This window comes from Lonchura striata, chromosome 5, assembly GCF_050655825.1.
Source record: "Lonchura striata isolate lonStrDom1 chromosome 5, ASM5065582v1, whole genome shotgun sequence".
NCBI classification, from domain to species: domain Eukaryota; kingdom Metazoa; phylum Chordata; class Aves; order Passeriformes; family Estrildidae; genus Lonchura; species Lonchura striata.
The window spans coordinates 19,946,247-19,967,375 of record NC_140707.1 but is presented as its reverse complement, the minus strand read 5'-3'; the positions used below and the strand labels follow the sequence as shown (position 1 = coordinate 19,967,375).

Below are 21,129 nucleotides of genomic sequence, written 5' to 3'. Positions count from 1 at the left end.
TGACTCTGATGTTGCACAGTTCAGTGCATAGAGCATGAAAATGAGGGAAGGGTCCTTAGTGAGGTCCCTCTTCTCTTGCCTTAGGAATTGTGGTGGGGATTAGGTGCCAAAGGGAGGATCAAATGTGCTGGTGCTGGTCGTAGTCCTGTAGGCTCCCAGAGGAGCCTTGCTGCAGCCCTCACAGCCAGCTGAGCAAACATGTGGCTCAGCCAAGGAGCCAGTCAGCAGGGGCTGGATGGAGCCTGGAGTTTCAAGCCATTTGTTCTCCTTTCCTTGGCAATACCATCTGGTTTGAGTTTGCTGGGTAAGGGTGTCAGCAAGTCAGATTCTTCTTTCCAAACACAAAGATAATGCCTGTTCTTCCTTCACAGCCTCCGTCTGGTTTTCTTTTTCTTCTCCCTCTTTCCTTCCCTGTAATTTCTCTTCTTTTTATGTCCCCTTTTGCCTTTCCTGCTTCTCTTCTGGGAAGAAGAGGGGAGCACATGCCACTCTCCCCCTTTGATAAGTTACTTTCTCAAGTGGCTGGGATTCAGCACATCCCTCTCAAAGCTTCCTGTCAGCACTATCAGTTCTCATCCTTCCTGCCTTTGTTGGCTCCTGGAAGCACTTCTGCCTTTCTAATCTGAGGACCCTCTGTTGCTGCTGGCCAAGCCTTTGGAGTTAATAATTACAAAGACTAATTACATCTGGTCCTGCTTTGCAGAGCTGAAGATCTTTCCCCTCCTCCCAAAAGTTCCCTGAAGATAGCAAAGGTTACAGCCAGAGACACAAACATCCCAGACACTCTGTTCTCAGACTTCAGAGCATGGGCTTGGCCTGTGTTGTGCCGTGGATCCCAGCCATGAGGTAGGGCAGGGCTGGAGATGACACAGACACCCAGGAGATGCTGGGATAGAGAATTGCTCCCTGTGAGGTATCCAGAGCAAAATCCTGCAGTGGACACCAGGATCACCATGTCTGACTCTCCTGCCTCTGGTGTTGGGTCTGTCCCAGAGGCAGAGGATGGACAAGCTGAGAGGAGGGAGGGAGCTGTCGCTCTGTGTGAAGGCGCCAAAGGAGTACGGCTGTCTGGAGTGAAGCCCAGGGCAATGGCAAGGTAGGATGTGATGGGACATGTCCTCTGTGGGCAGGAGCAGTTTTTGGTTGAAAATCCCAGTGCTGTCAATCCACAGGTGGCAATGGGATCTGCTGTGGGACAGGGGTGACAGCAGGAGTGGTTTGCCTGTTAGGTTCTGAGCCCAGTGCTCCACTTGAAATATAAGAATCCTAGACAATCAACAGCCCATTTTCCCCCAGCCAGATTTCCCGCATCCTTCCACCTTCCTGCATTTACATCCCAGGCTTCTCCTCCGTATTGGCTTTGTGTGGCACCGTTTTGGTAGCAGGGGCTACAGGGAAGCAGAGATCCACCTGCAGCCCACGGAGGAGCCCACGCTGGAGCAGAGGCATGCCCGAAGGAGGCTGCGGCCCCACAGGGAGCCGGTTCTAGAGCAGGGTCCTGGCAGGACACGTGGAGAGAGGAGCCCACGCTGGAGCTGCCTAGTCCTGAAGAACTGACCCTGTGGAAGGAGCAGGGGCGGAGTGTGAGGCATTCTGCTCTTGGGGGAAAAAAAAGCAGCAGAGACAGCAGCCCCCATTCCCCATCCCGCTGTCGGGAAGGGGGCGGAGGGAGCCAGGAGCGATTCCGAGCCGGGGACGACCAGCGGAGCGGAGGGACGGCTGTGGGACATTTCCTTGCACCGCCTCAGTGCCCCGCGGCGAGCTGCTGGGTGACAAAGCCCGCTGTCTCCCGGCTCAGCCCGGGCCGGTGTCCGCGGCGACCCCTCGGGCCCGGCGGCGCTCAGGGCGCAGCCGCGCCGCCATCACGTGGGCGGCGGGGCCGCGGCTGCTCGGGATCGGCTCCGGAGCCCCCGCCAGCCCATCTCGCTCTGGCTCCTCCGGGCACAGATCCGCCGGAGGCCCCGCTCCCGATCCCTCCCGGGCACGGGTCCGCCGGAGCCGCCGCTCCCGATCCCTCCCGGGCACGGGTCCGCCGGAGCCCCCGCTCCCGATCCCTCCCGGGCACGGGTCCGCCGGAGCCCCCGCTCCCGATCCCTCCCGGGCACGGGTCCGCCGGAGCCGCCGCTCCCGATCCCTCCCGGGCACGGGTCCGCCGGAGCCCCCGCTCCTGATCCCTCCCGGCTCGCCTGCGGCTCCTCCGGGCACGGACGCGGCGGCGGCTCCGGTTCGGGTCCCTCCGGGCACGGCTCCTGCTCCAGCTCCTCCGAGCACAGCTCCCGCTCAGGCTTCGGCTTCTCCGGGCGCGTCTCCGCTTCTCGCTCCGGCTTCTCCCCGGGCTCCCGCTCCCGGTGCGGCTGCCCCGGCCATGGGGGCTGTGGCGGGCGCGCCTCCGCCGTGAGCAGCATCGGCAGCAGCGGGACCCAGCGATGTTGCGGGGGTAGGTGCGGGTCTGGACGGGGAAGGAGTGGCGTCCGTGTGCCGGGACTCTGTATCTCTGGAATGGTTTGTGTTGGAAGGGGTTTTAAGGTTCGTCTTTTGCTGCCACGGACAGGGACACCTTCCACTAGACCGGGTTGCTCCAAACCTTGTCCAACCTGGCGTGGACACTTCCAGGGATGGGGCAGCCACGCTTCTCTGGAAAATCCATTCCATCACCCTCACAGGGAAGAAGTTGTGTGGAAGCCAAGTAAGGAGATGGAGTATGGAGGCAGCAGCACCCCCAGACACAGGTCTTGACGTTTCATTGCTGAGGCAAAGACAAGAAACATCTATGTGTGTTCTGCTATAATACAATAACATTAAAATATAATAAATCGCTGCCAGATGCTTTGCCAGATATTTGAGGGATGCTGCTGAGCACACATGGGATGATGAGCCACCCTGGAATGATGCTGGCCCGTGCTGGTGCAGCTCAGGCATCCATCCCGGTGGGGATGGAAAAGTCAGGCCCTGCTCCCAAGCCTGGGGATCAGAGTTTAACCTGGAGAGAGCTGGAGGCTGCTTGCACAGGAAACAACCCCGTCAGATCAGTACTGCAGGAAACATGTGAGGCCCGCTGGAAAAAGTGCAGATCCTGCACATTTTTTTGCTTTTTCTACAGAAACCAGCTTTAGAAGGTTGTGGAGTGTTGGGGATGTCTTTTTTTTTTTTTTTTTTTTTTGTGTAGGTTTTAATTTCTTATGTCAGTGCATGACTCTTAGGATATGATACATTTTTCCTGGAAAGACAGATACCAGTCAGCAAGAGAGAGAGAGAGTGTTTCTGGTAGTCCTTTGGTCTCTAGGATTGGATTTCAGAGCCCCACCTGGACAGAATCCAGCATAGCCAAGGCTTCCATAGGGATTCTGTTTGCATGGTATGGAGAAAGAATGAGCTATTCCATGATAGATGATTTTTCAGGATATGTTTTTGGCATTGCAGGGTGTGGGTGGGACTGTTTAATTCCTCCATATCCTCCAGTTTTCTTCCGTAGCGCGTGGAAATATCTGTCTCCTGAGGCAACTTTCAGCTGAGAATTAGAGTCATAAAGGAACATTATTTTTTCTTCCTGTGGCTTAGATCAAGTGTATTTCTGTCATTAGACTGGTGAAATGGCACTTTTCCATGCTGTTTCTTTTATTTATTATTTTTATCCTCGGTGCTCTGGTTTCCTTGCTTCTTTCTGCTGTGAATTCTTCCCAGTGTTCAGAGAGTTCTCCATGTGTGCTTTTCCACATGCTTTCCTATGATACCTGAGCTGATTTAGCTGGGAGCTGCTGCTTCATTCTCTCTTTGGAAGGTGGCTGTGGACAGCTGTTGGTCTTGGCCAGCTTGGGGGCCACAGAAAGGGAGAAATTAGAGTGGAAAAGGTGATAGAACACTCTGGGACTGAGGAGATAAGCCCAGCCTGTGTGGAGTCAGAGCAAGGGGAAAGAGCGTAGCCTGGCTGGAATGCAGGAGAGGAAAACACAGAGATGGGGCAAAGGGATGAGGAAAACGTGAGCCTGAGCAAAACGAGGTGATAGCTGCTCTGCAGGAGGAGGTGGTGGGTGAGGAGCAGTGTCCAGGAGTGTGGGAGGAGGTGCACGAAGAGAAGGGCACCAGAGCTCAGCCAGAGCTTGTGAGTCAGAGATAAGGAGCAGCAGGTTAATCTGCAGGGCAGTGTCTGTGAATAGGCAGGACAGAAAACTTCCACACAGGGAAGGCTTGGACACTGCCCCTGCCTTCATATAGAGGGAGATTTCATGGGGAGAGTTCAGTGAGGAAGAGGAGAAATGCAAACACTGCATTGATAGCTGTGCCCTGCATGCAGGCACTCAAATGATGTTTTACATTTTTAAAACTTCCCCAGCATCTGTGTTCATGTGGGAGTTGACAGAGCCCTACTGAGCACTGGGGTGCAGTGTCCTGGGTGACTCTTCTGGTTTCTTCTTTCTCGGACATCTCTGCTTGCTGGCCACTGAAACTAAGAAACAGGGCTTCAACTCAGCTTGGGGAGAATACACTGGTTTAGATAGCTCTGTGGGGGTTTTAGTGGGAAATCCACAGGTGGCAACGGGATTCCTATCCCTCTCAGTTTCCTCAAATAGGTTAAAAATTGGTTCCTATCCCTATCCATTTCCTCAAATAGGTTAAAAATTGGTTAAAAATAGATCTTTTCCCTCTGAAGCAGGGCAGGGGGTAGAGGAAGGCTTGGCAGCCTTTGGATTGAGGTCTTCATATTAAGAAAAAGAAAGCTGTATTCCTTTTTTTTTTTTTTTTTGGCTACTTCAGTAGGGAAGTCTGACCTTAGGTCTACTGAGTGTATCCTGGAATCCTAAAAATCTATCTGCAGGGTGTTTCTCTTGGACAGCAGGTGAGAATGGGATCTCTGGAGGAACTGTTCTTAGTTCTCCTGGTTATCCTGAGTTAATAAGGACACCCTGCCAAAAAGGTAAAGCACTTCCATAGGGATGCAGGGCAAAGGAAGTGTTGCAGCTGTTGCTGCCCAAGTTCTTCTCCATCACCCTTTCTGCCTCATTCCCCACACTGCCTGTGCCTGGATGTGTTGTGAGTGTTGGAGGAAGGCTCTGGATCACCCCCATGCTCATTTTCCCTGTGCTGTTAACTCCCCCAGCCAGGTCAGTTTTGAGGAAGAGAGCCAGAATCCACCTGCTGTGGGACACTGGAAGCCACTGATGCCATCCAAAGGTGAAAAAGAAGAGCCAGAGAGTGGATGCCAGGATGCTGAAGGTGTGCATGAACCCCAGTCCACGGAGCAGCTCAACGTGTCCCGGCTGCGCAGCTCCTCAGTGGAGATCCGGGAAAAGGGCTCGGAGTTCCTGAGAGATGAGCTGCACAAAGCACAGAAGGTGAGCCCCAGGGTTTTGGGGAACTCCTGGGATGGTGGCACAGGTTGGAGCAGAGGGGGCTTTCCTAGAGGTGGTGACAGGAATCTTGGGTCAGGCATCAGGTGCTGGGATGGAGAGGAAGGGCTGTGACTGACAGGCTGGGGCAGGGCATCAGCATTCCTATCCCTCTCCATTTCCTCAACAGGAGCTGAAGCTCAAGGACAAAGAATGTGAGAGATTGTCAAAAGTCAGGGAACAGCTGGAACAGGAACTGGAAGAGTTAACAGCCAGCCTGTTTGAGGTACCACCCTCTTCCTTTTCCCATCCTTTAAGCTAAGCTTACATTCAGTTCCTTTAAGACAGGCTTTCTCTGAACTTCCAGCCATCTCCTCCCACAATTTCCTCCTCTCCCCTGTTGTTCTTTCCCACTTGGAGAAGCAGAGCTGGCCAGTGCTGCAGGTGGAGCCTTTACCTGGATTTCTTTTCCCTTCTATGAGCTGTGGGGTAGCATAAAGAGCACAGTAGTTATGGTTCCAAAATGTGGGAATGCCTGGAGCTAGAGCCAAGCACAGCTCCCTGTCCCTTTCCAAACCTGCTCTCCAGTCTGGGCAGCTGCTCTGTAATAGAGATGGTTCCCTGGCTCATCCCAGCCCTTGCTGGGGGTGGGAACATGCTGGATGTCCTCATTCACTCTGTTCCAGTGAGTGTCCTGAAGGTCTATTGGCTGTTGTTTGATTTTGTTCTGGTGGTTCTTTGTTGTAATGTGATTCTTGCTAGCTGTATCCTGGCAAAATCCTGTTCACCAGCAGCTCTAATGTCTGGATCTGACTGGATAATGAGGAAAGCCAGAGCCCATCTGTACCTTTGAAATGCAGGCCTGTGAGAGCCAAGGGAGCACCCCCTCCCAAAATTTTGCCTGCCTGAGCACAGGGTGATCTTGGAGATCATGTAGCCAAGGGCTGTCCCCTTCGTTTGGTGGCTTTGGCCAGATGCTGTTTCCAGACTGCAGGGAGGCCCCATCTGGGCTATATCCTGCTCCTCTCTTCCTGTGGAAGAAGCTTCTAAGCCAGTTTCCACCATTCAGCCCCCACCTGAGTTCCAGCTCCTGCTGTGTCACAGCCATGCCTGGGGCAGTGGGGACCAGCTGCTCTGAAAGGGAAGCAGGAGCAAAGTGCAATAACAAGGCAGGCAGGAGCAGTGCCTTCACCAAGACATGGAGCAGTGAGTGTGGATCAGGATCAGAGCCACAGGCAGCAGTCAGGGTCAGGAACCAGTGCAGGGATCACCCAGCAAGGCTGCAGTGACTGCAGGAACCAGGCTGAGGTGAGGTTGGAGTCACAGCTGTTGGAATAGGGGCAGGCACAACTGTGGTGTGGAACAGATTTGCTTTAATGCAAAATAATTGTTTTAATGTTAAAGCATTTCCCAAGGGCAAGGAAGGGCAGGTCCTTGCTTCTGGCATTCTTCTCAGCAGCCCCTATCAGTGAGAGATGACCTTGACCAGCTAAACTCCTTAACTTAGCCAGCTACACTCCTGGAAAGGGGATGCCTCCAGGCTCTGACACTGGGAGCCTTCTATGGAAAATTCTGAGGGAAGGCTTTGCACTGCTGACAGAACAAAGCCCCTGGATGTGGCAGGGATGTCTGTCCCCTTGCCTGGAATATGTGATGTGTCAGATCTGGGACCTGCCTTGTTGGCTGTGTGAGCTGGGGTGCAGCAGGTGGATTAAAACTCTCTCTTGGCGCAGGAAGCCCACAAGATGGTGAGAGAAGCCAACACCAAACAGGCTGCGGCAGAGAAACAGCTCAGGGAGGCCCGGGGCAAGGTGAGTGACTGACTTTATTTTTGGGGATGGTGTGGTGGCACCTCTGTCCAGCCTGGGCACAGGGCTGCTTGCTGGGTGAGCAGAGTGAAGTGCATCTTTATATCTCTGAGATGCTGTGGTCCCTTTCCAGCTGACACTTGAGCGAGAAGGCCTCACAGACATCCTTGCATTGCAGTCTCTTGCTGATCCAGCTCTCACTGAGGAAATGGATCCACAGAGAAATAATGAGTTTAATTGTCACAGCTCTGGGATGGAAGGATAGAGCAGGAATCTGAGGAGTTGGAATTTCCTGACATGGCTACACCAACGGGCTGCTCAAATGGCTCCATCTTGAGGAGAGAGAAATTTCTTTGGAGTTACTAGTTCTGAAAAGAGCCTGGGACAAAAGGGGTAGACTCCCAAACAGCTGCTGTTTAAAATTCTGGATGATAGTAGCACTGAGAGGATGGAAAGAGGTTTTGTGGCTGGGCTTATAGCTGCTTCCCTGTGGTTTCAATGTCTGATGGGGTGCAGCAAACTGGAGTCCAGCAGGTGCCGAGGGTGACTCTTGCTTGTGTCCCCAGATTGACATGCTGCAGGCAGAGGTGACAGCCCTGAAGACGCTGGTGATCACATCCACGCCGTCCTCCCCGAACCGGGAGCTGCACCCTCAGCTGCAGAGCCCTTCCAAAGCTGGCTTCAGGAAGGGCCATGGGCGGAACAAGAGCACCAGCAGTGCCATGGTGTCAGCTGCCAGCCAGAACGTGCCTCCAGAGCCCGTCAGCCGTGAATGCAGAGAGGTGCGTCGGGGACATCGCCCGCTGCTCCAGGCTCAGGCTTCCCACAGAGCTCTGTGGTCTCACTGAGCAGCTGTTTGTGCCCTGTTCCCTAAATTTGTGCTGAGGCAGGCGCTGGAGGGCTTCCTTTTGAGGAGGTTTCCTCTTTGTCGGGACAGAAAGCAGTCGAGGGATCACTGAGGGGCAGATCTGGGGGGTGCCAGTGCCGTGAGCGGATATTGAGAGCTGCTGAGCAGAAGCCAGTTCCACTAGCCAGATGTGAACACAGCTGTCCTGGGAAGCAAATAGGAGGGACTTGATCAGGAAAAATGAAACTGAAGAAGAATATGCTGCAGGAATATGTCTCACTAGTGATTTTTTGGGAACTGTGGCCTGTGTCATGAAGAATAGTTGTGGGAACACAAAAGCTTGTTAAAGATTTGCATCTGTTACTTCTTCCTGGAGGCAACTTCCATGGGTGCAGATCTCTTGGGGTTTCAAATCTCAGGGCTCAGCCTCCAGAGTGCCCAATGTTATATATCAAGGATAGGACGGTTTTTTGCCCCTCAGAATCCTTATGTAATAAAAAGGAACCTGGCATTCAGAGAGTTGGTGCTCTATAGGAAAGACCTTAAATAGGGCCTAAAAATTGTAATTTCTGTTCCATATTTGCACTTCAAACTGAAATCTAAAGATGTGGCTTGTGGCCCTGTGGTGCCTTGAGGACCATGCTCAGTTCCTGCAGGAGAGGACTTGAGTCTTTCTCTGTATCTCATATTTTTTATCTCCCTCTTTGCCTGTCTCTCTAAACCTCTTCCTTCACTGTCTGTCTCTCCCTCTGCTCTCCAAGTCTGGTTTCCCTGCTCTCCTCTCCCTGCTCCTTTGCATCCTCCCTGGGAAGGCTATCCACATCACCTATGAGCCAGGCTGGCAGGCCTTGGGAGCAGATGCTTCCTCCTTCTCTTCCTCACGGCAGGTAACCAACCTTTGGGAATGGGTGGGACCCACCTGCCTCTCACACTTCCAGCCTTTCAGTTCCAGCTTCCTTTTATGCTAATATGCTTTTTCTTCCCTTTAATTTTGCTTTTCTCCTTTTTTTTTTTTTTTCCATCTTGTGGCTCTGAAGCTGTTGCTGGTCCCAGGTGAGCAGACTCCATGGCAGAGAGGGGATGTGCTGGAATCTGGACTTTTCCAGCTGCGTGCACTCATGTTCTTTGTGTTGCTCAGCTTAGTTTTATTTTTTCCTTTCAGAAGCTTTTGTTGGGCTTGTAGGAGCTGCTTTGTCAGTCAGGTTGGTTCTTTGCTCAGTGTTCCATCTGAGATTTAAATGCCAGATCCCACAGAATCTCCTCTTGTTCTTCATCATTCCTGCCATGGATTGAGCATGCACTGTGTCTATTCAGTGCTTGTGTGATGGCTTTCCTGCAGCCATAGGAAGGAGGAAAGGCCACCTGGAGGAAAATGGGATAGAGAGGTGCCTGCAGGCTTCTGGCACACACAGCCCACAGTGGCTGTGTCACTCTGGCACAGAACTGCTGCTGAGTGGGACACGAGAGATCCTTGGAGCCAGGCAGCTTCCCTCAGATACTTCTGTGATGTCTGAGCCTCTCCAGCTGCTAGAGCAGATGTTTCATGGGTTTCCTGCATAGTATCAGGTACTTTCTGACATGGTATTCCTCCCTCTTCCGGCTCCTCTTGGACGCTCACTGTAGGTCGACTCCACTTTATTTGCCGAGTTCCAGGCCTGGAAGGAATCTCCAACTTTGGACAAATCCTGCTCCTTCCTGGACAGAATTTACCGAGAAGATGTAGGACCTTGTCTGGACTTCACCAAGAAGGAGGTGAGTGCTGGAGAAGCAGGAGCAGCTGGCAGCTCTGGAGTGTTACCTTCCTGGAATTCATTCCTACTCTCCTTTGTTTTGCTGCAGCTGTCAGAGCTGGTGCGAGTGGCTGTGGAGCAGAACACCCTCACCATCGAGCCAGTGGCTTCCAACACTGTCCCTGTGGGGAAGTTGGCAGCAGAGGAGTGTGGTGGCCCCAAGTAAGGACTGTGTCTCCCTCTCTTGCCCCCTCCTTGCTGCTGGTTTGTCTCCTGTCATGGAGTGGTGTGACAGGCAGCTTTGGAGCCACCTCCCACTAGCAGGAGTGATGTGATATTCCAAACAAAGAGGAGGGATTTTATTCAGATATTAAATTTAAGTCCTTTCTTACCTTCTGAGGTGTCCCTGTAAGAGAAGGAATGTGCAGGTTTCCTACCACTTTCCTGCAAATTATTCCCCAAACAACCCATCCTGTGTTTATCGGTTTCCTTTTGATTTTTTAAATGTTTTTTTGTCTTCACAGTGGCTTCCGGTCACAAATCCTAACGTAAGTGAAATATTTATTGTTCAGCCAGTGATCAACGGTCTCTGGAGCATTAACAAGTCACTAACTCAGTGCCATGTGGCAGCTTGGAGGCTTTTGCTGAGCTGACCTAACTCTTTAACTCTGTCTAAATTCCACCCAGGCAGGATGGGAAGGAGCCCATTGGCAATAAATGACCCAAAAGGAATTTGTTCCCTTTTTTCTCAGATGAAAAACACTGATTTTTACTGCGAATGTTGTCTGTGATTGTGATACCTGTGTTTTTACACCAAGTGGTACCAATCTAGCAAGAGTCTTTTCCAGGATGTTGCAATGCTCATATATGTGGGTCCTTACAGGTATCTTGTTTACAAAGATTTTGGTCATCCTGCACCTCCTGGGAATTCAGTCTCCTTAGGCTGTGTTAATATTTGGTAAATGATTACTTCTCCTTGCATCTGGACACTTGGAACCCTTGCTTCCACTCTTGGCTAATGTTTGCTTTAAGAACAGTGGAAAACAAGCCCAGGGACAAGCTCAGGAGCTCTCTGAAACATCTGCTCCCCTCTGCTGTCACTTCTTGTGGCTCCCCAGAGAAAGTTTTTTTGCAGTTTGGGAGTAATGTTCCTCTTCCTACTGCATCCATGAGGAGCATGGTGATAACTGTGCACCAGAAAATTCTGCTTTATTGCTTAAAGTGGTGGTGGGAATCATCTGCCTTGCAAATAGCAGGAGAAAAGGGAGGAAAATAAAGGACTGCTGCACCCCTTGCTGATGATTGTATGGAAAAGGCCGTTTTCACCCTCTGAAATCTCAAAATTGGGGAGCCAAGCTCATTTCCTGTCTGCCCAAGGAGGGGTTGGTTTGTTTTGAGTTTTTGGTATGTGCAAATCCTGGTCAAATGCTGGATTTACCTGTTTTGAGGCCAGCTTTGGTGCCCAGCCAGCGTGTTTACATCCCACCAGGAAAGCTGATACACCTGAGCCTGCCCGGGAATGTGGGGGACATGTGCAGAGACCAGGGGACACTGAGGCTCTGCTCCAGCCTCACTTCTAATATTTCCTGTGGTTTCCCCTGGGCCTGTCTGATGCTTTTGCCTAAAGTCTCCTAAACCTGCCATTTATGGAATATTTCCTGGAGTTGATATAAAAGAATATCAGCCAAGGTTTTTTTTCCCTTCTTTACACTGCCTGACGCAGAGTTGGCTTCTGATCTCTCACTTCCATCTCTCCAGGTGGCTGAATTGCTGGATCTGTGCTGTGCCAGTGGATTGCTGAAGTGCTTTTCCCTTTTCCTGCAGGAAATGTGCTCTGAGCGGCTTCCCCAGGACCTGCAAGCACCGGATCATGCTGGGAGATTCTGGGAATTACTACTACATTTCCCCTTCCTGCAGGGCCAGGGTGAGTCCTTCACCTCCTCAGGGTGCCTTGACCTTCCAAAATTATTCCATGCCTTGCAGTGGACGAGTTCTTGAGGGTCAGCTCTGGAATTGAGGAAAAACTGTGGGATTTGAGGTCATTTCTGAGGTTGAGGTGGCTCTTTGTTGGTGATTAAGGGGCAGATCCAGCTCTTCCTTCTGCTTTCAGATAACCTTTAGTGTGTTCACTTGCCATGATTTCATTCAGTACAGAGCTTTCATTGTTTGGCTTTATTGTTATTATTTAATTCCCCCTTGTAAAACACAATGATTTTCTGCTCTTTGGAAGCTGTTGCTGTTCCAGTCAGATCTGTGTCTGGCTGTGGGAACAAACTGTCCTTTCTGTGGAGGGGAGGGAGAAGGTGGATCATTTGTTAATGTTGCTGTTGGGGCTCTAGTTCAGTGGAGGATTTTAGAAGTTAATTCTTTCCTGAGCTGCATTTTTGAAGAGCTGATCCCACAAAAAGTTGGGTTTTGTGCATGCGTTTGACTCATTATCATCACTTGCACCAAAGTAATGTTTCAAATCTTTGTTCCTTTTTCCCCCCCCGCCGTTCCGTCAGATCACAGCAGTGTGCAACTTCTTCACCTACATCCGCTATATCCAGCAAGGCCTGGTGAGGCAGGATGGTAAGAGTTGGCTCCAGGGGAATGCTTTCTGTGGGGACAACTGGGAGGAACTGGGAGGAGCTATTTGGAGTGACGGGAGTGGGGTCAGCTGGGGGTGTCTTTGAGAAGCAGATAAATGACAAAAGAAAGGCATGAGGGGAGGAGGGGAGCGTCTCTAGCTTCCTTATCACCTTCCTGGGAGCTTTGCTCAGGGGTGGAGCTGGAACGGGATGACCTGATAGGCCTATCCTGCTTCCTTCCCCTTTGGAAATGCTGGGAGCAGAGCAGGAGCTAGTGGCCAGCTGTGTCCTCCTTACTGAATTTTTTGGTGGTTTTTCCCCTTCTCTGCCCCCGTTGTGCTTTGCAGTGGAGCTGATGTACTGGGAGGTCATGCGGCTCCGGAGGGAGATGTCTCTGGCCAAACTTGGATTTTATCCCAGCGAGATGTAAGCAGAGCCCTGAGCATGGAGGAAACTGCTCCTGGAGGAAGGGCTTGGAGTGCAGTGCCTGTCCTGTTCCCTCCTACCTTCCCTCTGCCTGGAGAAAGGAGCAAGAGGCACAAGTTCCACCTTCAGCTGTCCCACTTGGCCAAGTGTGACTGCAATGCAGCTGCCATGCTGCCCTGGAGCTGGGCTGGCCCTGGCTGCTCCAGGATGGCCATCCATGGACTCTGGAGTCTCCTATATGCAGTGTATATCAATTTTTAAAAAACCTTTTGTTTTTATATGCAGCCTGCTTTGGCATAACCAGGGGCCAGGCCTGTGCAGGGTGGGAATTCTGGACCTTCCTTGTGAACCAGTCAGTCAAGGACAGATGCTGGCTGTCTGTTCCACTCTTTTTTTGGGATGGAGGGGGTGCTGTCCCCGAGGTCCTGCTGACCACAGCAGCCCTGAAAATGCCAGCAGAGCACAATAGTCTTGAACAGTTTGTTTCCAAGTACTTCCTTGTTCCTTTTCAAGGAGCCCGCGAGAGAAGCTTGTTGCCAGCGGAGTCACAAAGAGGGATTTGTTCCTGGTTTTAGCTGGATGTTTGGCACTGGGTTATGCAGGCTGGGGAATGGCTGGAGCTGTGCACCTGGTGCCTTCAGCAGAAGAAAGGGAGCAGAGAAATTCCCTAACTCCCAGCAGGCTGCAGGACTTTTGCCCCTGGACCAGGTAATCTGCTGGAGTTGGCGGAGGCGGATGCAGGACCCCGTGATAGTCCCTGGTGTCAAGTCCCCCATGATGCTCCTAAACACAAACCTCACCCACAAACAAATCTTGGAGCTATTCCTGCTCTTGAGGGAACTTTGGGCAGTGCTATTCCCACTCTTCAGGCAGAACCTATGTTCCCAGGTTGGGTTCTTTGTGTCTCCAGGAGGAGCATGCCCAGGCTGGGCAGTCCCAAAGCCCAGAGATTCCTTCCCAGTGTTACATTAGACCTGGAGATGCATGTCCACTGGGAATCACAACTTTTCCTGGACTGCCATTCCCTGGTGAGGGAAACTGAGTCCACTTTGTGTGCACATGAGGGATGTGGCTGAGGTTCCTGCGTGCACCAAAATGTGGTGGGAGGGAGGGATGTCACTGGAGTTGTAGGAATGTACAGGCCTGACACATCCTGAGCTCAGACCCAGATTTATTGAAGCCATGACAGTATTTTGTAGCTAATTTAACCTTTTTTTCAGTGACTCTGGAATCAGCTCAGCCATCACCCACTCTGGGGTTTTCGTTTCTGACAGGGTTGTCATCCTGTCCCTCTGCCACCCTCAGCAAGCTGTTGCCCATCCTCAGCTCCATAATTCCATCCTCTCCTGAAGGACATTACAGTAGGAACTCGATTTTCTTCCACTGAGCTGCTGGGTTTTGTCTAGGGGAGAGAGAAATAACACAGCTTTGGTTTCCCCAGCTGTGGATTTCAGCTCAGGTGAATTCCACCCCTGGAATTTCTCCCTGCATCTCTTCCCCCATCCTTTCTATCTCTCCATGTCTTCCTGTGCAGTGAGCTGCTACACCGCACAAACATTGCAGCACTGGCAATGAGATTATCTCTCTGCTTAGGAGTTGTTTTGGTTTGTAGGATATTTTTTCCTCCTTGGTGTCACATTGAAAAGCACTTTGAGACAGAAGGAACTGGAGCAATGCCTTGTCTGAGGTTGTCTTGCATTTCAAAGCAGAGAACAATTTGTGAAGGAAAATGAAGTCACTCCATTAGCAGCGGGATTGTTGCACCCTGCTCTTTCATAAAGGAAAATAAACATTTGCTATTAACCTCTACAAGCCTCATTGGAGTTGGAGGATTGGGGTGCTTGGGGTGCAAGAGAAAATCCCACAAGATGGGGTGTGGGGTGCTTTTATTCATCAGAGCAGGTACCTGCTCTTCCTGATGCAAGCTGAGGCTTCTCCTGCTCGGTTGTGTCTCCTTTAATTCGCTGGCTTGGAGCACTGCATGCGTGCTGGGTAATTAGGGGATCTTCTTCCTTCCTCTTTCCTGATCAGTCTCCCCGTTCTCTCATCAGGCAGAGGTTTTGGGTCGCTCTGGTTTCATTAACAGCACTTGCCCTCCTCCCTGCTCGGCTCTGCACATTATCGTGGAAAATCTCATCCTCTGTGGGAGATGACAGTGGGACTGCACACAGAAAGGGATTTAATCTCATTTTTTATTAAAAAGCCGCGCAAGAATCTGGTTGTGCAGCACAGTCAGGCAGCCACGAGAGGGCACAGGCAGCCCAGGCAGGGACTGTCCTCCCTCCCTCATTCCCTCCCTGGAGGAATGGAGCATCTCCAGGTCCCACCCGCTCCTGACCCTCTCTGCAGCCTCTTGACAGGAGAACATTGCTGCAGCTTTCTTGCGCTGCTGGGAAAGGGAATTGGGCAGCTGGAGAGTGGAAAGGAAAGGAAGGACTTAGATTTCTGTAAGGGATGTTCAGGTGAGACACTGGGAATGCTTTCCTGTGTCTGGGTTCTTCTGGTGTAATGTCAGCAGGGATTGCTGTCAGAAACTTCCCTGGACATTGGCTCCTAAGCTTCTAAGATATGAGAAGATACCGTGTCCCCTGTTCCCAGCATTTTCTACCAGAACTTTCCTGCTGGTTTTCCCCTCATAAATAAATCAGAGTTTGAGCAGAGTCTCTGGATCCTCTGGTACCTCCTGCAATCTTCCTTGCACCTATTTGCCCTCACAAAGGGTCTGCCAGCCTGTCCTGGGCTGAAATAAAGAGCTTCAAAGAGGTGGGAGTTGAAAAATCTGCTTTTATAGATGTGTTTGACTTGCTTGATTTTGTTTTCATCCTCTTTCCCTCAAGTTTGGGAGAGAAAAGGGATATTTGGATGATGGCGGAGGTTAGTGTTGTGCGCAGTGAGGTGCTTTTAAGCATTTGGATATTACTATTTGAGAAACTGGAGTTTAGACCAGAGAGATTTGGTTGCTCCTGGCAGTTCCTTGTATCTGCTAGCTGTGTTCTTTCCCTGCCTGTGGAATTACTCCAGGTTTGCTCAGGGCTGTAAATCAGGCTGTCTTTGTGCAGGTCAAGCTGTCCCCACACGCCCACACACAGAGATGGATGGTTCCTGTTCCCAGGAACCAACAAATGAAAGATTTAAATTTTTTAAATTATTATTTGCTCCAAGTGCAATCAAAGAAGAGAGAGAAGATAAGCAGCTGGCATAAAAAAAGTCAGGAGTTTCCATGCTTTCCTGACCTTCCTGTAGGATGAATCCATCAAAGAAAAGAGGATTCCCTGCAGAACAGGCAGGACTCGGCCAGCCATGGGGAAATTCCAGTCATTTTGGATATTCAGGGAGTGTGGCCCTGCCAGGAAAAGTCAGATATCCTGGCACAACTCTCAGTGTGCACGTGGCACCCACAGCTGGGGCTGGCCAGCTCTGCCAAGGCAACCCGTTCCTAATAGGAACAAATCCCTGTGGTGCCACCAGTGCCGGGAGCCAAGGGGTTGGATTTGCTGTTTGTCATGTCAATATTCCCATGTTTGTGCAAGGCTCACTGGGCTGAGCTGGAAGGTTGACTTTAGCTGAGAAGGCAGACTGAGAATGCAGCTTGCAGCTGGACTTTGTGTTGGTTTATGTAACTTCTAGAGAATGTTTCACCTCCTTTGGGAGTGGATTAGGGGGGAAAGGGAACATAGAGAAAATGATCAGCCTAGTTGTGGGCTGGATGTGAGGAGAAGGGAAAATGGCTTTGCCATGGCCTTAAGTGAAAGAGGGTAGATTTGGATGAGATATAAAAAGAAATCCTTCCCTGCAAGGGTGAGGAGGCCCTGGCACAGGTTGCCCAAGAGAGGCTGTGGCTGCCCCTGGATCCCTGGCAGTGTTCCAAGCCGGGTTGGATGGGGCTTGAAGCAGCCTGGGACAGTGGAAGGTGTCCCTTCTCATGGCAGGGGTTTGGAATGAGATGGGTTTTGAGATCCCTTCCAACCCAAACCATTCTGAGATTCTGATAAATCTGAGCTGCCAGTGGTGTCCTGGCTCAGGAGATGAGATAGCACTGGCTGGAATGATGGACCAGAGGGAAGGTTTAGGAAAGAAGAGGCACTCCTTAGCTTTTGTTTGGCTTAATTTTGAAATTATTCCCTTGATATCAGCTGCACAGGAAAAGCTGAGTCACTGGTACAAATCTAGTTATTTACAAGTGACGCCACTGATGGAAAAGCCATTTGTGCACAAGTAGAATCCCAAAACAGCTCCTCATGGGATTGTGCCAGAGAGGGGAGCTGGGAGCAGGAAGCTGAAGGTGGAGGTGTTCCTGTGGAAGTTTTGCAGTGGAAACCCCAGCACTCAGCCCTGTGCTGCTCACAGGGATATCTGTGTGGGCACACAGAACATCCTGAGCTTTTAACTCTACTAATGCTTCCAGTTTCTGCTCCCTCTCTGGTTCTGGGGCTGCAGGCTTCTCTCTGACAGATATAGCCATGGCATTGGCTGAAGGACAGCTCCTGCCCTTAATTCCCCTTGCTCACTGTGCTAATTCTGCTCTGCTAATCACCTTAGAGTCAATTTAAGGTGCTTCATGCCAATAGACACTTGTGTGGGTCACAGCTCAGTGACATCTTTGCTCTTTCTGGATCAGCACCTGGACAGAGGTGACTTGTCACTTGCCTTTGGGGACCTTCCCCTTTGTCAGGCCACCTGTGCCATCTGGTAAAACCAGGAGTAAGGAGGGAAGTACCACTCCAACTTTCCATCAAACTGTGGGCAGTGATAAATAATGTCTCAGGAGAGCTGGAGCAGTGTCTGATGGTCCCACAGTATTTTTAGACAAGGGAAGTTTTGCAACCACTCCAAAATCTTGGCAGCTCTGGCAGACATTATTCCTTAATAGGAGAGGGAAACCAGGTTTCAAATCTGATTAATTTCACACTGGAATGATGTGTGTATGGAGAAGACCTTGTGGGCTCTGTTTGAGTAGTGCCTGAAACAACTGAGTTGGGAAAACTCAAAAAATTTTCTGTTGTCAGCAGGTGGGCATCGCTACTTACTCCTTGTGCTGTTTTTAAAAGCCTGGCTTTACACATTCAAAATACACAAATGAGTTAAACCCCTCTATCTTACTGCAGCACGTGGGACTCATCCCTGTGCCAACACCACTACATCCAGGAGAGCTTGTCTGAAACCATTTACTAAATATTTCAATAGAGACCTTTAAAACTGTTCCTCTCTGTTTAGAGAGACATTAAGAAGCAATTTCCTTTCTGCAATCTCTGTCTGCTGTTTTGTGTTCGATTCATTTTTGCATTATGGGGCAGAGCAGTCTCAACATAGTTTTGCTTTTAATATTTTATTTTATTCAGACAGAAATGTTCCCAGGGAATGGTTTGGGCTTGAAGGGATCTCTAAGGATGATCTCCAACTCCTGACTTCCACAGAAGCTCCTGCTGCACCATTCAAGACCAGACATCCTGTTAGTGTGGAGTTGTTGATTTTCTGTAGGGATGTGGAGGACTCATGGTGCTGGAATGCTGCTGTGGCTTCACCATTCCTTGCCCTCTAGTGCTGTTGGATTCCAGTTCACTCACATACTTTCACCAAATCAGGTGTTCAGTTTTAGACTCGGTGAACTTCAGCATGATGGGGAGACAAGAATGAGCAAGGCATGGAGTTGGAGCTGGCAGCAACATTTTGATTTCTGATCACACTTCCGCCTCCCCAGGCTGATGATGAAGCACAGGCTGTGCTGCTTTGCTCCATTTGGGGTTGTTAGCATGGCCTAAAGGTTTGTGGACTTGCAAAGGGTGATAATTTCAGCTCTGAGTTATTTACCTGGAGATGCTGGACCAGGAACTGGCCCCATTTGAGAAACCAGCAGCATCATCAACTCAGAACTCAAACTTCCAGCCTTTATTAGGCATCTGTAAGCAATAAGGGAACAAAACACACAGAGAAAGTGCAATATGACTCCTATATTTTATAGAAAAAACAACTGCTGCTTAATGAAGGCCAGGCTAATTGAAGCCAATTAAGTTAATCAGGCAAGTGAACCAGCCACACCCATTCTGAGGAGGATGGGTGCAATCACAGGGAATTACTGTGATTAATCCTCAATGAGCAAGAAGCTGGGGAGTTACCTAACTGTGCTCAGGAGCATGCTGCAGGCAAAGGTGGTGCTTCCAGGTGAGGATCCTTCTTCTTGGCCTTTTCCCACTCCTTTCTCAAATTTCTCCTGAGCCTCCCTTGACCTGAGCAGCCTGGGGTTGACCTTCAAACCTCAGAGGTTAGTAGAAGGTGGAAAAGCTCTGACACAGGGCATTTTAGAACACATCATCATTCACCACAGTGAAATGTACATTTGTACCCTCCAGCCTCTGTGGGGGGTAGATAACACCTTTATTTTATATTATTATTTATTTATATAATTTTTACTTTTTATATTTTATGTTCTTCCGTGGGGAAATTATTCACCTCCTGGCTCATTCTGGAATTCAGGATTATTCCCTTCATACTCTTTACATCGTGGTTTCCAAATAGATAAGTGTGTGGCTAGAAATGTGAATGGAATATTCACCTTACAGCAGCTCCAACAATGTCCTGCTCTGTAGAAATTCCAGGACAGAGGGATGGTGTAGGGAGGACTCAGTACGGATGAGTTTCTAGGTGATATTTGAGGAATTTAGGCTAGTTTTTCAATAAAATATATATGATAACATGATATAACCCAGCTCAAAAACTGGAAAAAAACTGAGGGTTTTTCAGAGGCTGAGCTTGCTGTTGTTTTTAGTTTTTTTGGGTTTTTTTTAACAATTTTAAAAACCCGTAGCAAGAAGGAAGCTGACAAATGTGGCTGCCCCATCCCTGGAAGTTTTCAAGGCCAGTTTGGAGGGGATAAAAACTGTACATCTGAACACCATGAAGCTGTTTCTCACTGTTCTGATGCCCCACTCAAATTATGTTGTGAAGAAGTTTCCTGAAACCTCTAGAACTGAGCCCCTGCAGAGTAAGTCAAACATTTTTTTTAAAAAAGCAATATTGTTCATGGGTGAAACTACTGATTTGTAACAGTTAATTTTTGTGTAAGAGCCACCTGTGTTTGCATTAGGGGAACCTGTTTGTTCTGGGATGAAATGAAAGCCCTAAAAATTAGGTCATTTTCTGCTTTGAGTTCTGTGCCACCTGCTCTTGGGCAGGATGAGTTTGCCTATGGAGCAATTCCTTTGGACTCTGGCAAGGTCCAGTGTTGGTTTTAGGGGACAGGTGAGGATAATCTGGCCATCACTTTGTCTCCTGACCCTGGACAATCTGTGAGCTCCCTTTGTCTGCCCCTTCACCTGATGGGACAGCTTTCAATGGGTTCATCTGGCAGAACCAGCTCTGTTAAAGCCTCTGGGCTGATCTCAAGACAGTTTTGACCTAAAATCCACTGCTGGTGTCAACCCAGAGCCCACCAAAGCATCGTAGGGAGCTGTGGGTTAGAAAAGCTGCTGCAAAGTGCTCACTGCACCCCAGGATGAGCCATGAATGGGCACAAAATGGACTTCAAGAAAATTGCAATATGCTTCTACGAAGTTTTCACAACAATTTTGTTCTCAGCTGCTTCCTCAGACTGACTGGAGGCCAAGTTTGAGTGGCCAGGCAAATCTTTGACAGGAAAATCTCCTTTGGTGTTTGCTCCAGGATGAGGGGAAGCAGCAGCATTGATCCTGAGATTGTGAAGGCTAGTAGAGAAATCCATCTGTGCTATTAAAGGTAGTGGTATCAAAGAAGTTCCACTAATTTCACCACCTGAAAGGAAAAAGGACTTTCCACATTCACTAGCTAACAGCTCCTGCATAAAAAGCCCCAGGAAAACCAAGGGAAGCCATAATAAGCAAGTCTGATTCCCAGGTCCTTTTTTAGTTTGCTTCCACAGTGTTCTTGGCTTGGGATCTGATTTTGAACTGCTAAAAAAAAAAACATGTTACAAGGTTAAATCTGAAATTGGAGCTTGAGTCACCCTTTATGTCAAATCTTACCCTGACTCTTTACAATTCTGAATTTGAACATGTCTTTGATCTTACAGCAAAACCTGGATGGTGACATTCCCACACTAGAAATATCCTGACTTGCTTAGTTGGCATCTCCATGCCCACCTGCTTGTGGGTTTGTATGGCAGAAGGCACTCCAAGAGGGAACAAATTCCATGAGCACCAGTGGCTCTGGGAAAAAACCTACATAAAGCATTTGTATGGTCAACAAATAGTTATGATTTTATTGTGTGGTAGAATACACAAGGAAAAAAATTGCTCTTTTTGAGTTACTGGATTTTTTTTTTTTTTTTAAGAATTAAAAAAAACAGGAGTTGTCCTATAAGGAATGTGGGCTTGCTGTTTTAACACCAGAAATGTTAGGGCTTTGTTACGAAGGCTTTCTTGGGAAACCATTTACTGAGGAAAAGGATGTCTT

The 21,129-nt window shown here is 49.7% G+C and overlaps 1 protein-coding gene across 9 annotated transcripts; it reads left to right on the top strand.

The window, feature by feature from the left end:
- The first annotated feature begins 684 nt into the window (after positions 1 to 684).
- Positions 685 to 21,002, top strand: RAB3IL1 (RAB3A interacting protein like 1). Of its 9 annotated transcripts, XM_085581275.1 has the most exons (13): positions 1,667 to 2,083; positions 2,159 to 2,437; positions 5,096 to 5,330; positions 5,515 to 5,610; positions 7,058 to 7,135; positions 7,699 to 7,914; positions 8,741 to 8,866; positions 9,603 to 9,731; positions 9,819 to 9,931; positions 10,234 to 10,257; positions 11,534 to 11,633; positions 12,214 to 12,280; positions 12,627 to 21,002. In XM_085581275.1, exons 2-13 carry the CDS (start codon positions 2,427 to 2,429, stop codon positions 12,707 to 12,709), a joined length of 1,278 nt encoding a protein of 425 aa, XP_085437401.1. In that variant the 5' UTR covers positions 1,667 to 2,083; positions 2,159 to 2,426; the 3' UTR covers positions 12,710 to 21,002. The 9 variants fall into 9 exon arrangements, with proteins under 9 accessions (XP_085437397.1, XP_085437399.1, XP_085437400.1 ...); XM_085581271.1 differs by lacking the exons at positions 1,667 to 2,083; positions 2,159 to 2,437 and adding an exon at positions 685 to 1,096; XM_085581276.1 differs by lacking the exon at positions 8,741 to 8,866.
- The last annotated feature ends 127 nt before the right edge of the window (positions 21,003 to 21,129 follow it).

Coding starts and splice junctions, on each gene's coding strand:
- RAB3IL1 (XM_085581271.1), top strand. CDS start 864: ATGACACAGACACCCAGGAGATGCTGGGATAGAGAATTGCTCCCTGTG. Junction 7,915..8,740: donor TCAGCCGTGAATGCAGAGAG/GTGCGTCGGGGA, acceptor CTGCTCTCCAAG/TCTGGTTTCCCTGCTCTCCT. Junction 8,867..9,602: donor CCTTCTCTTCCTCACGGCAG/GTAACCAACCTT, acceptor CGCTCACTGTAG/GTCGACTCCACTTTATTTGC.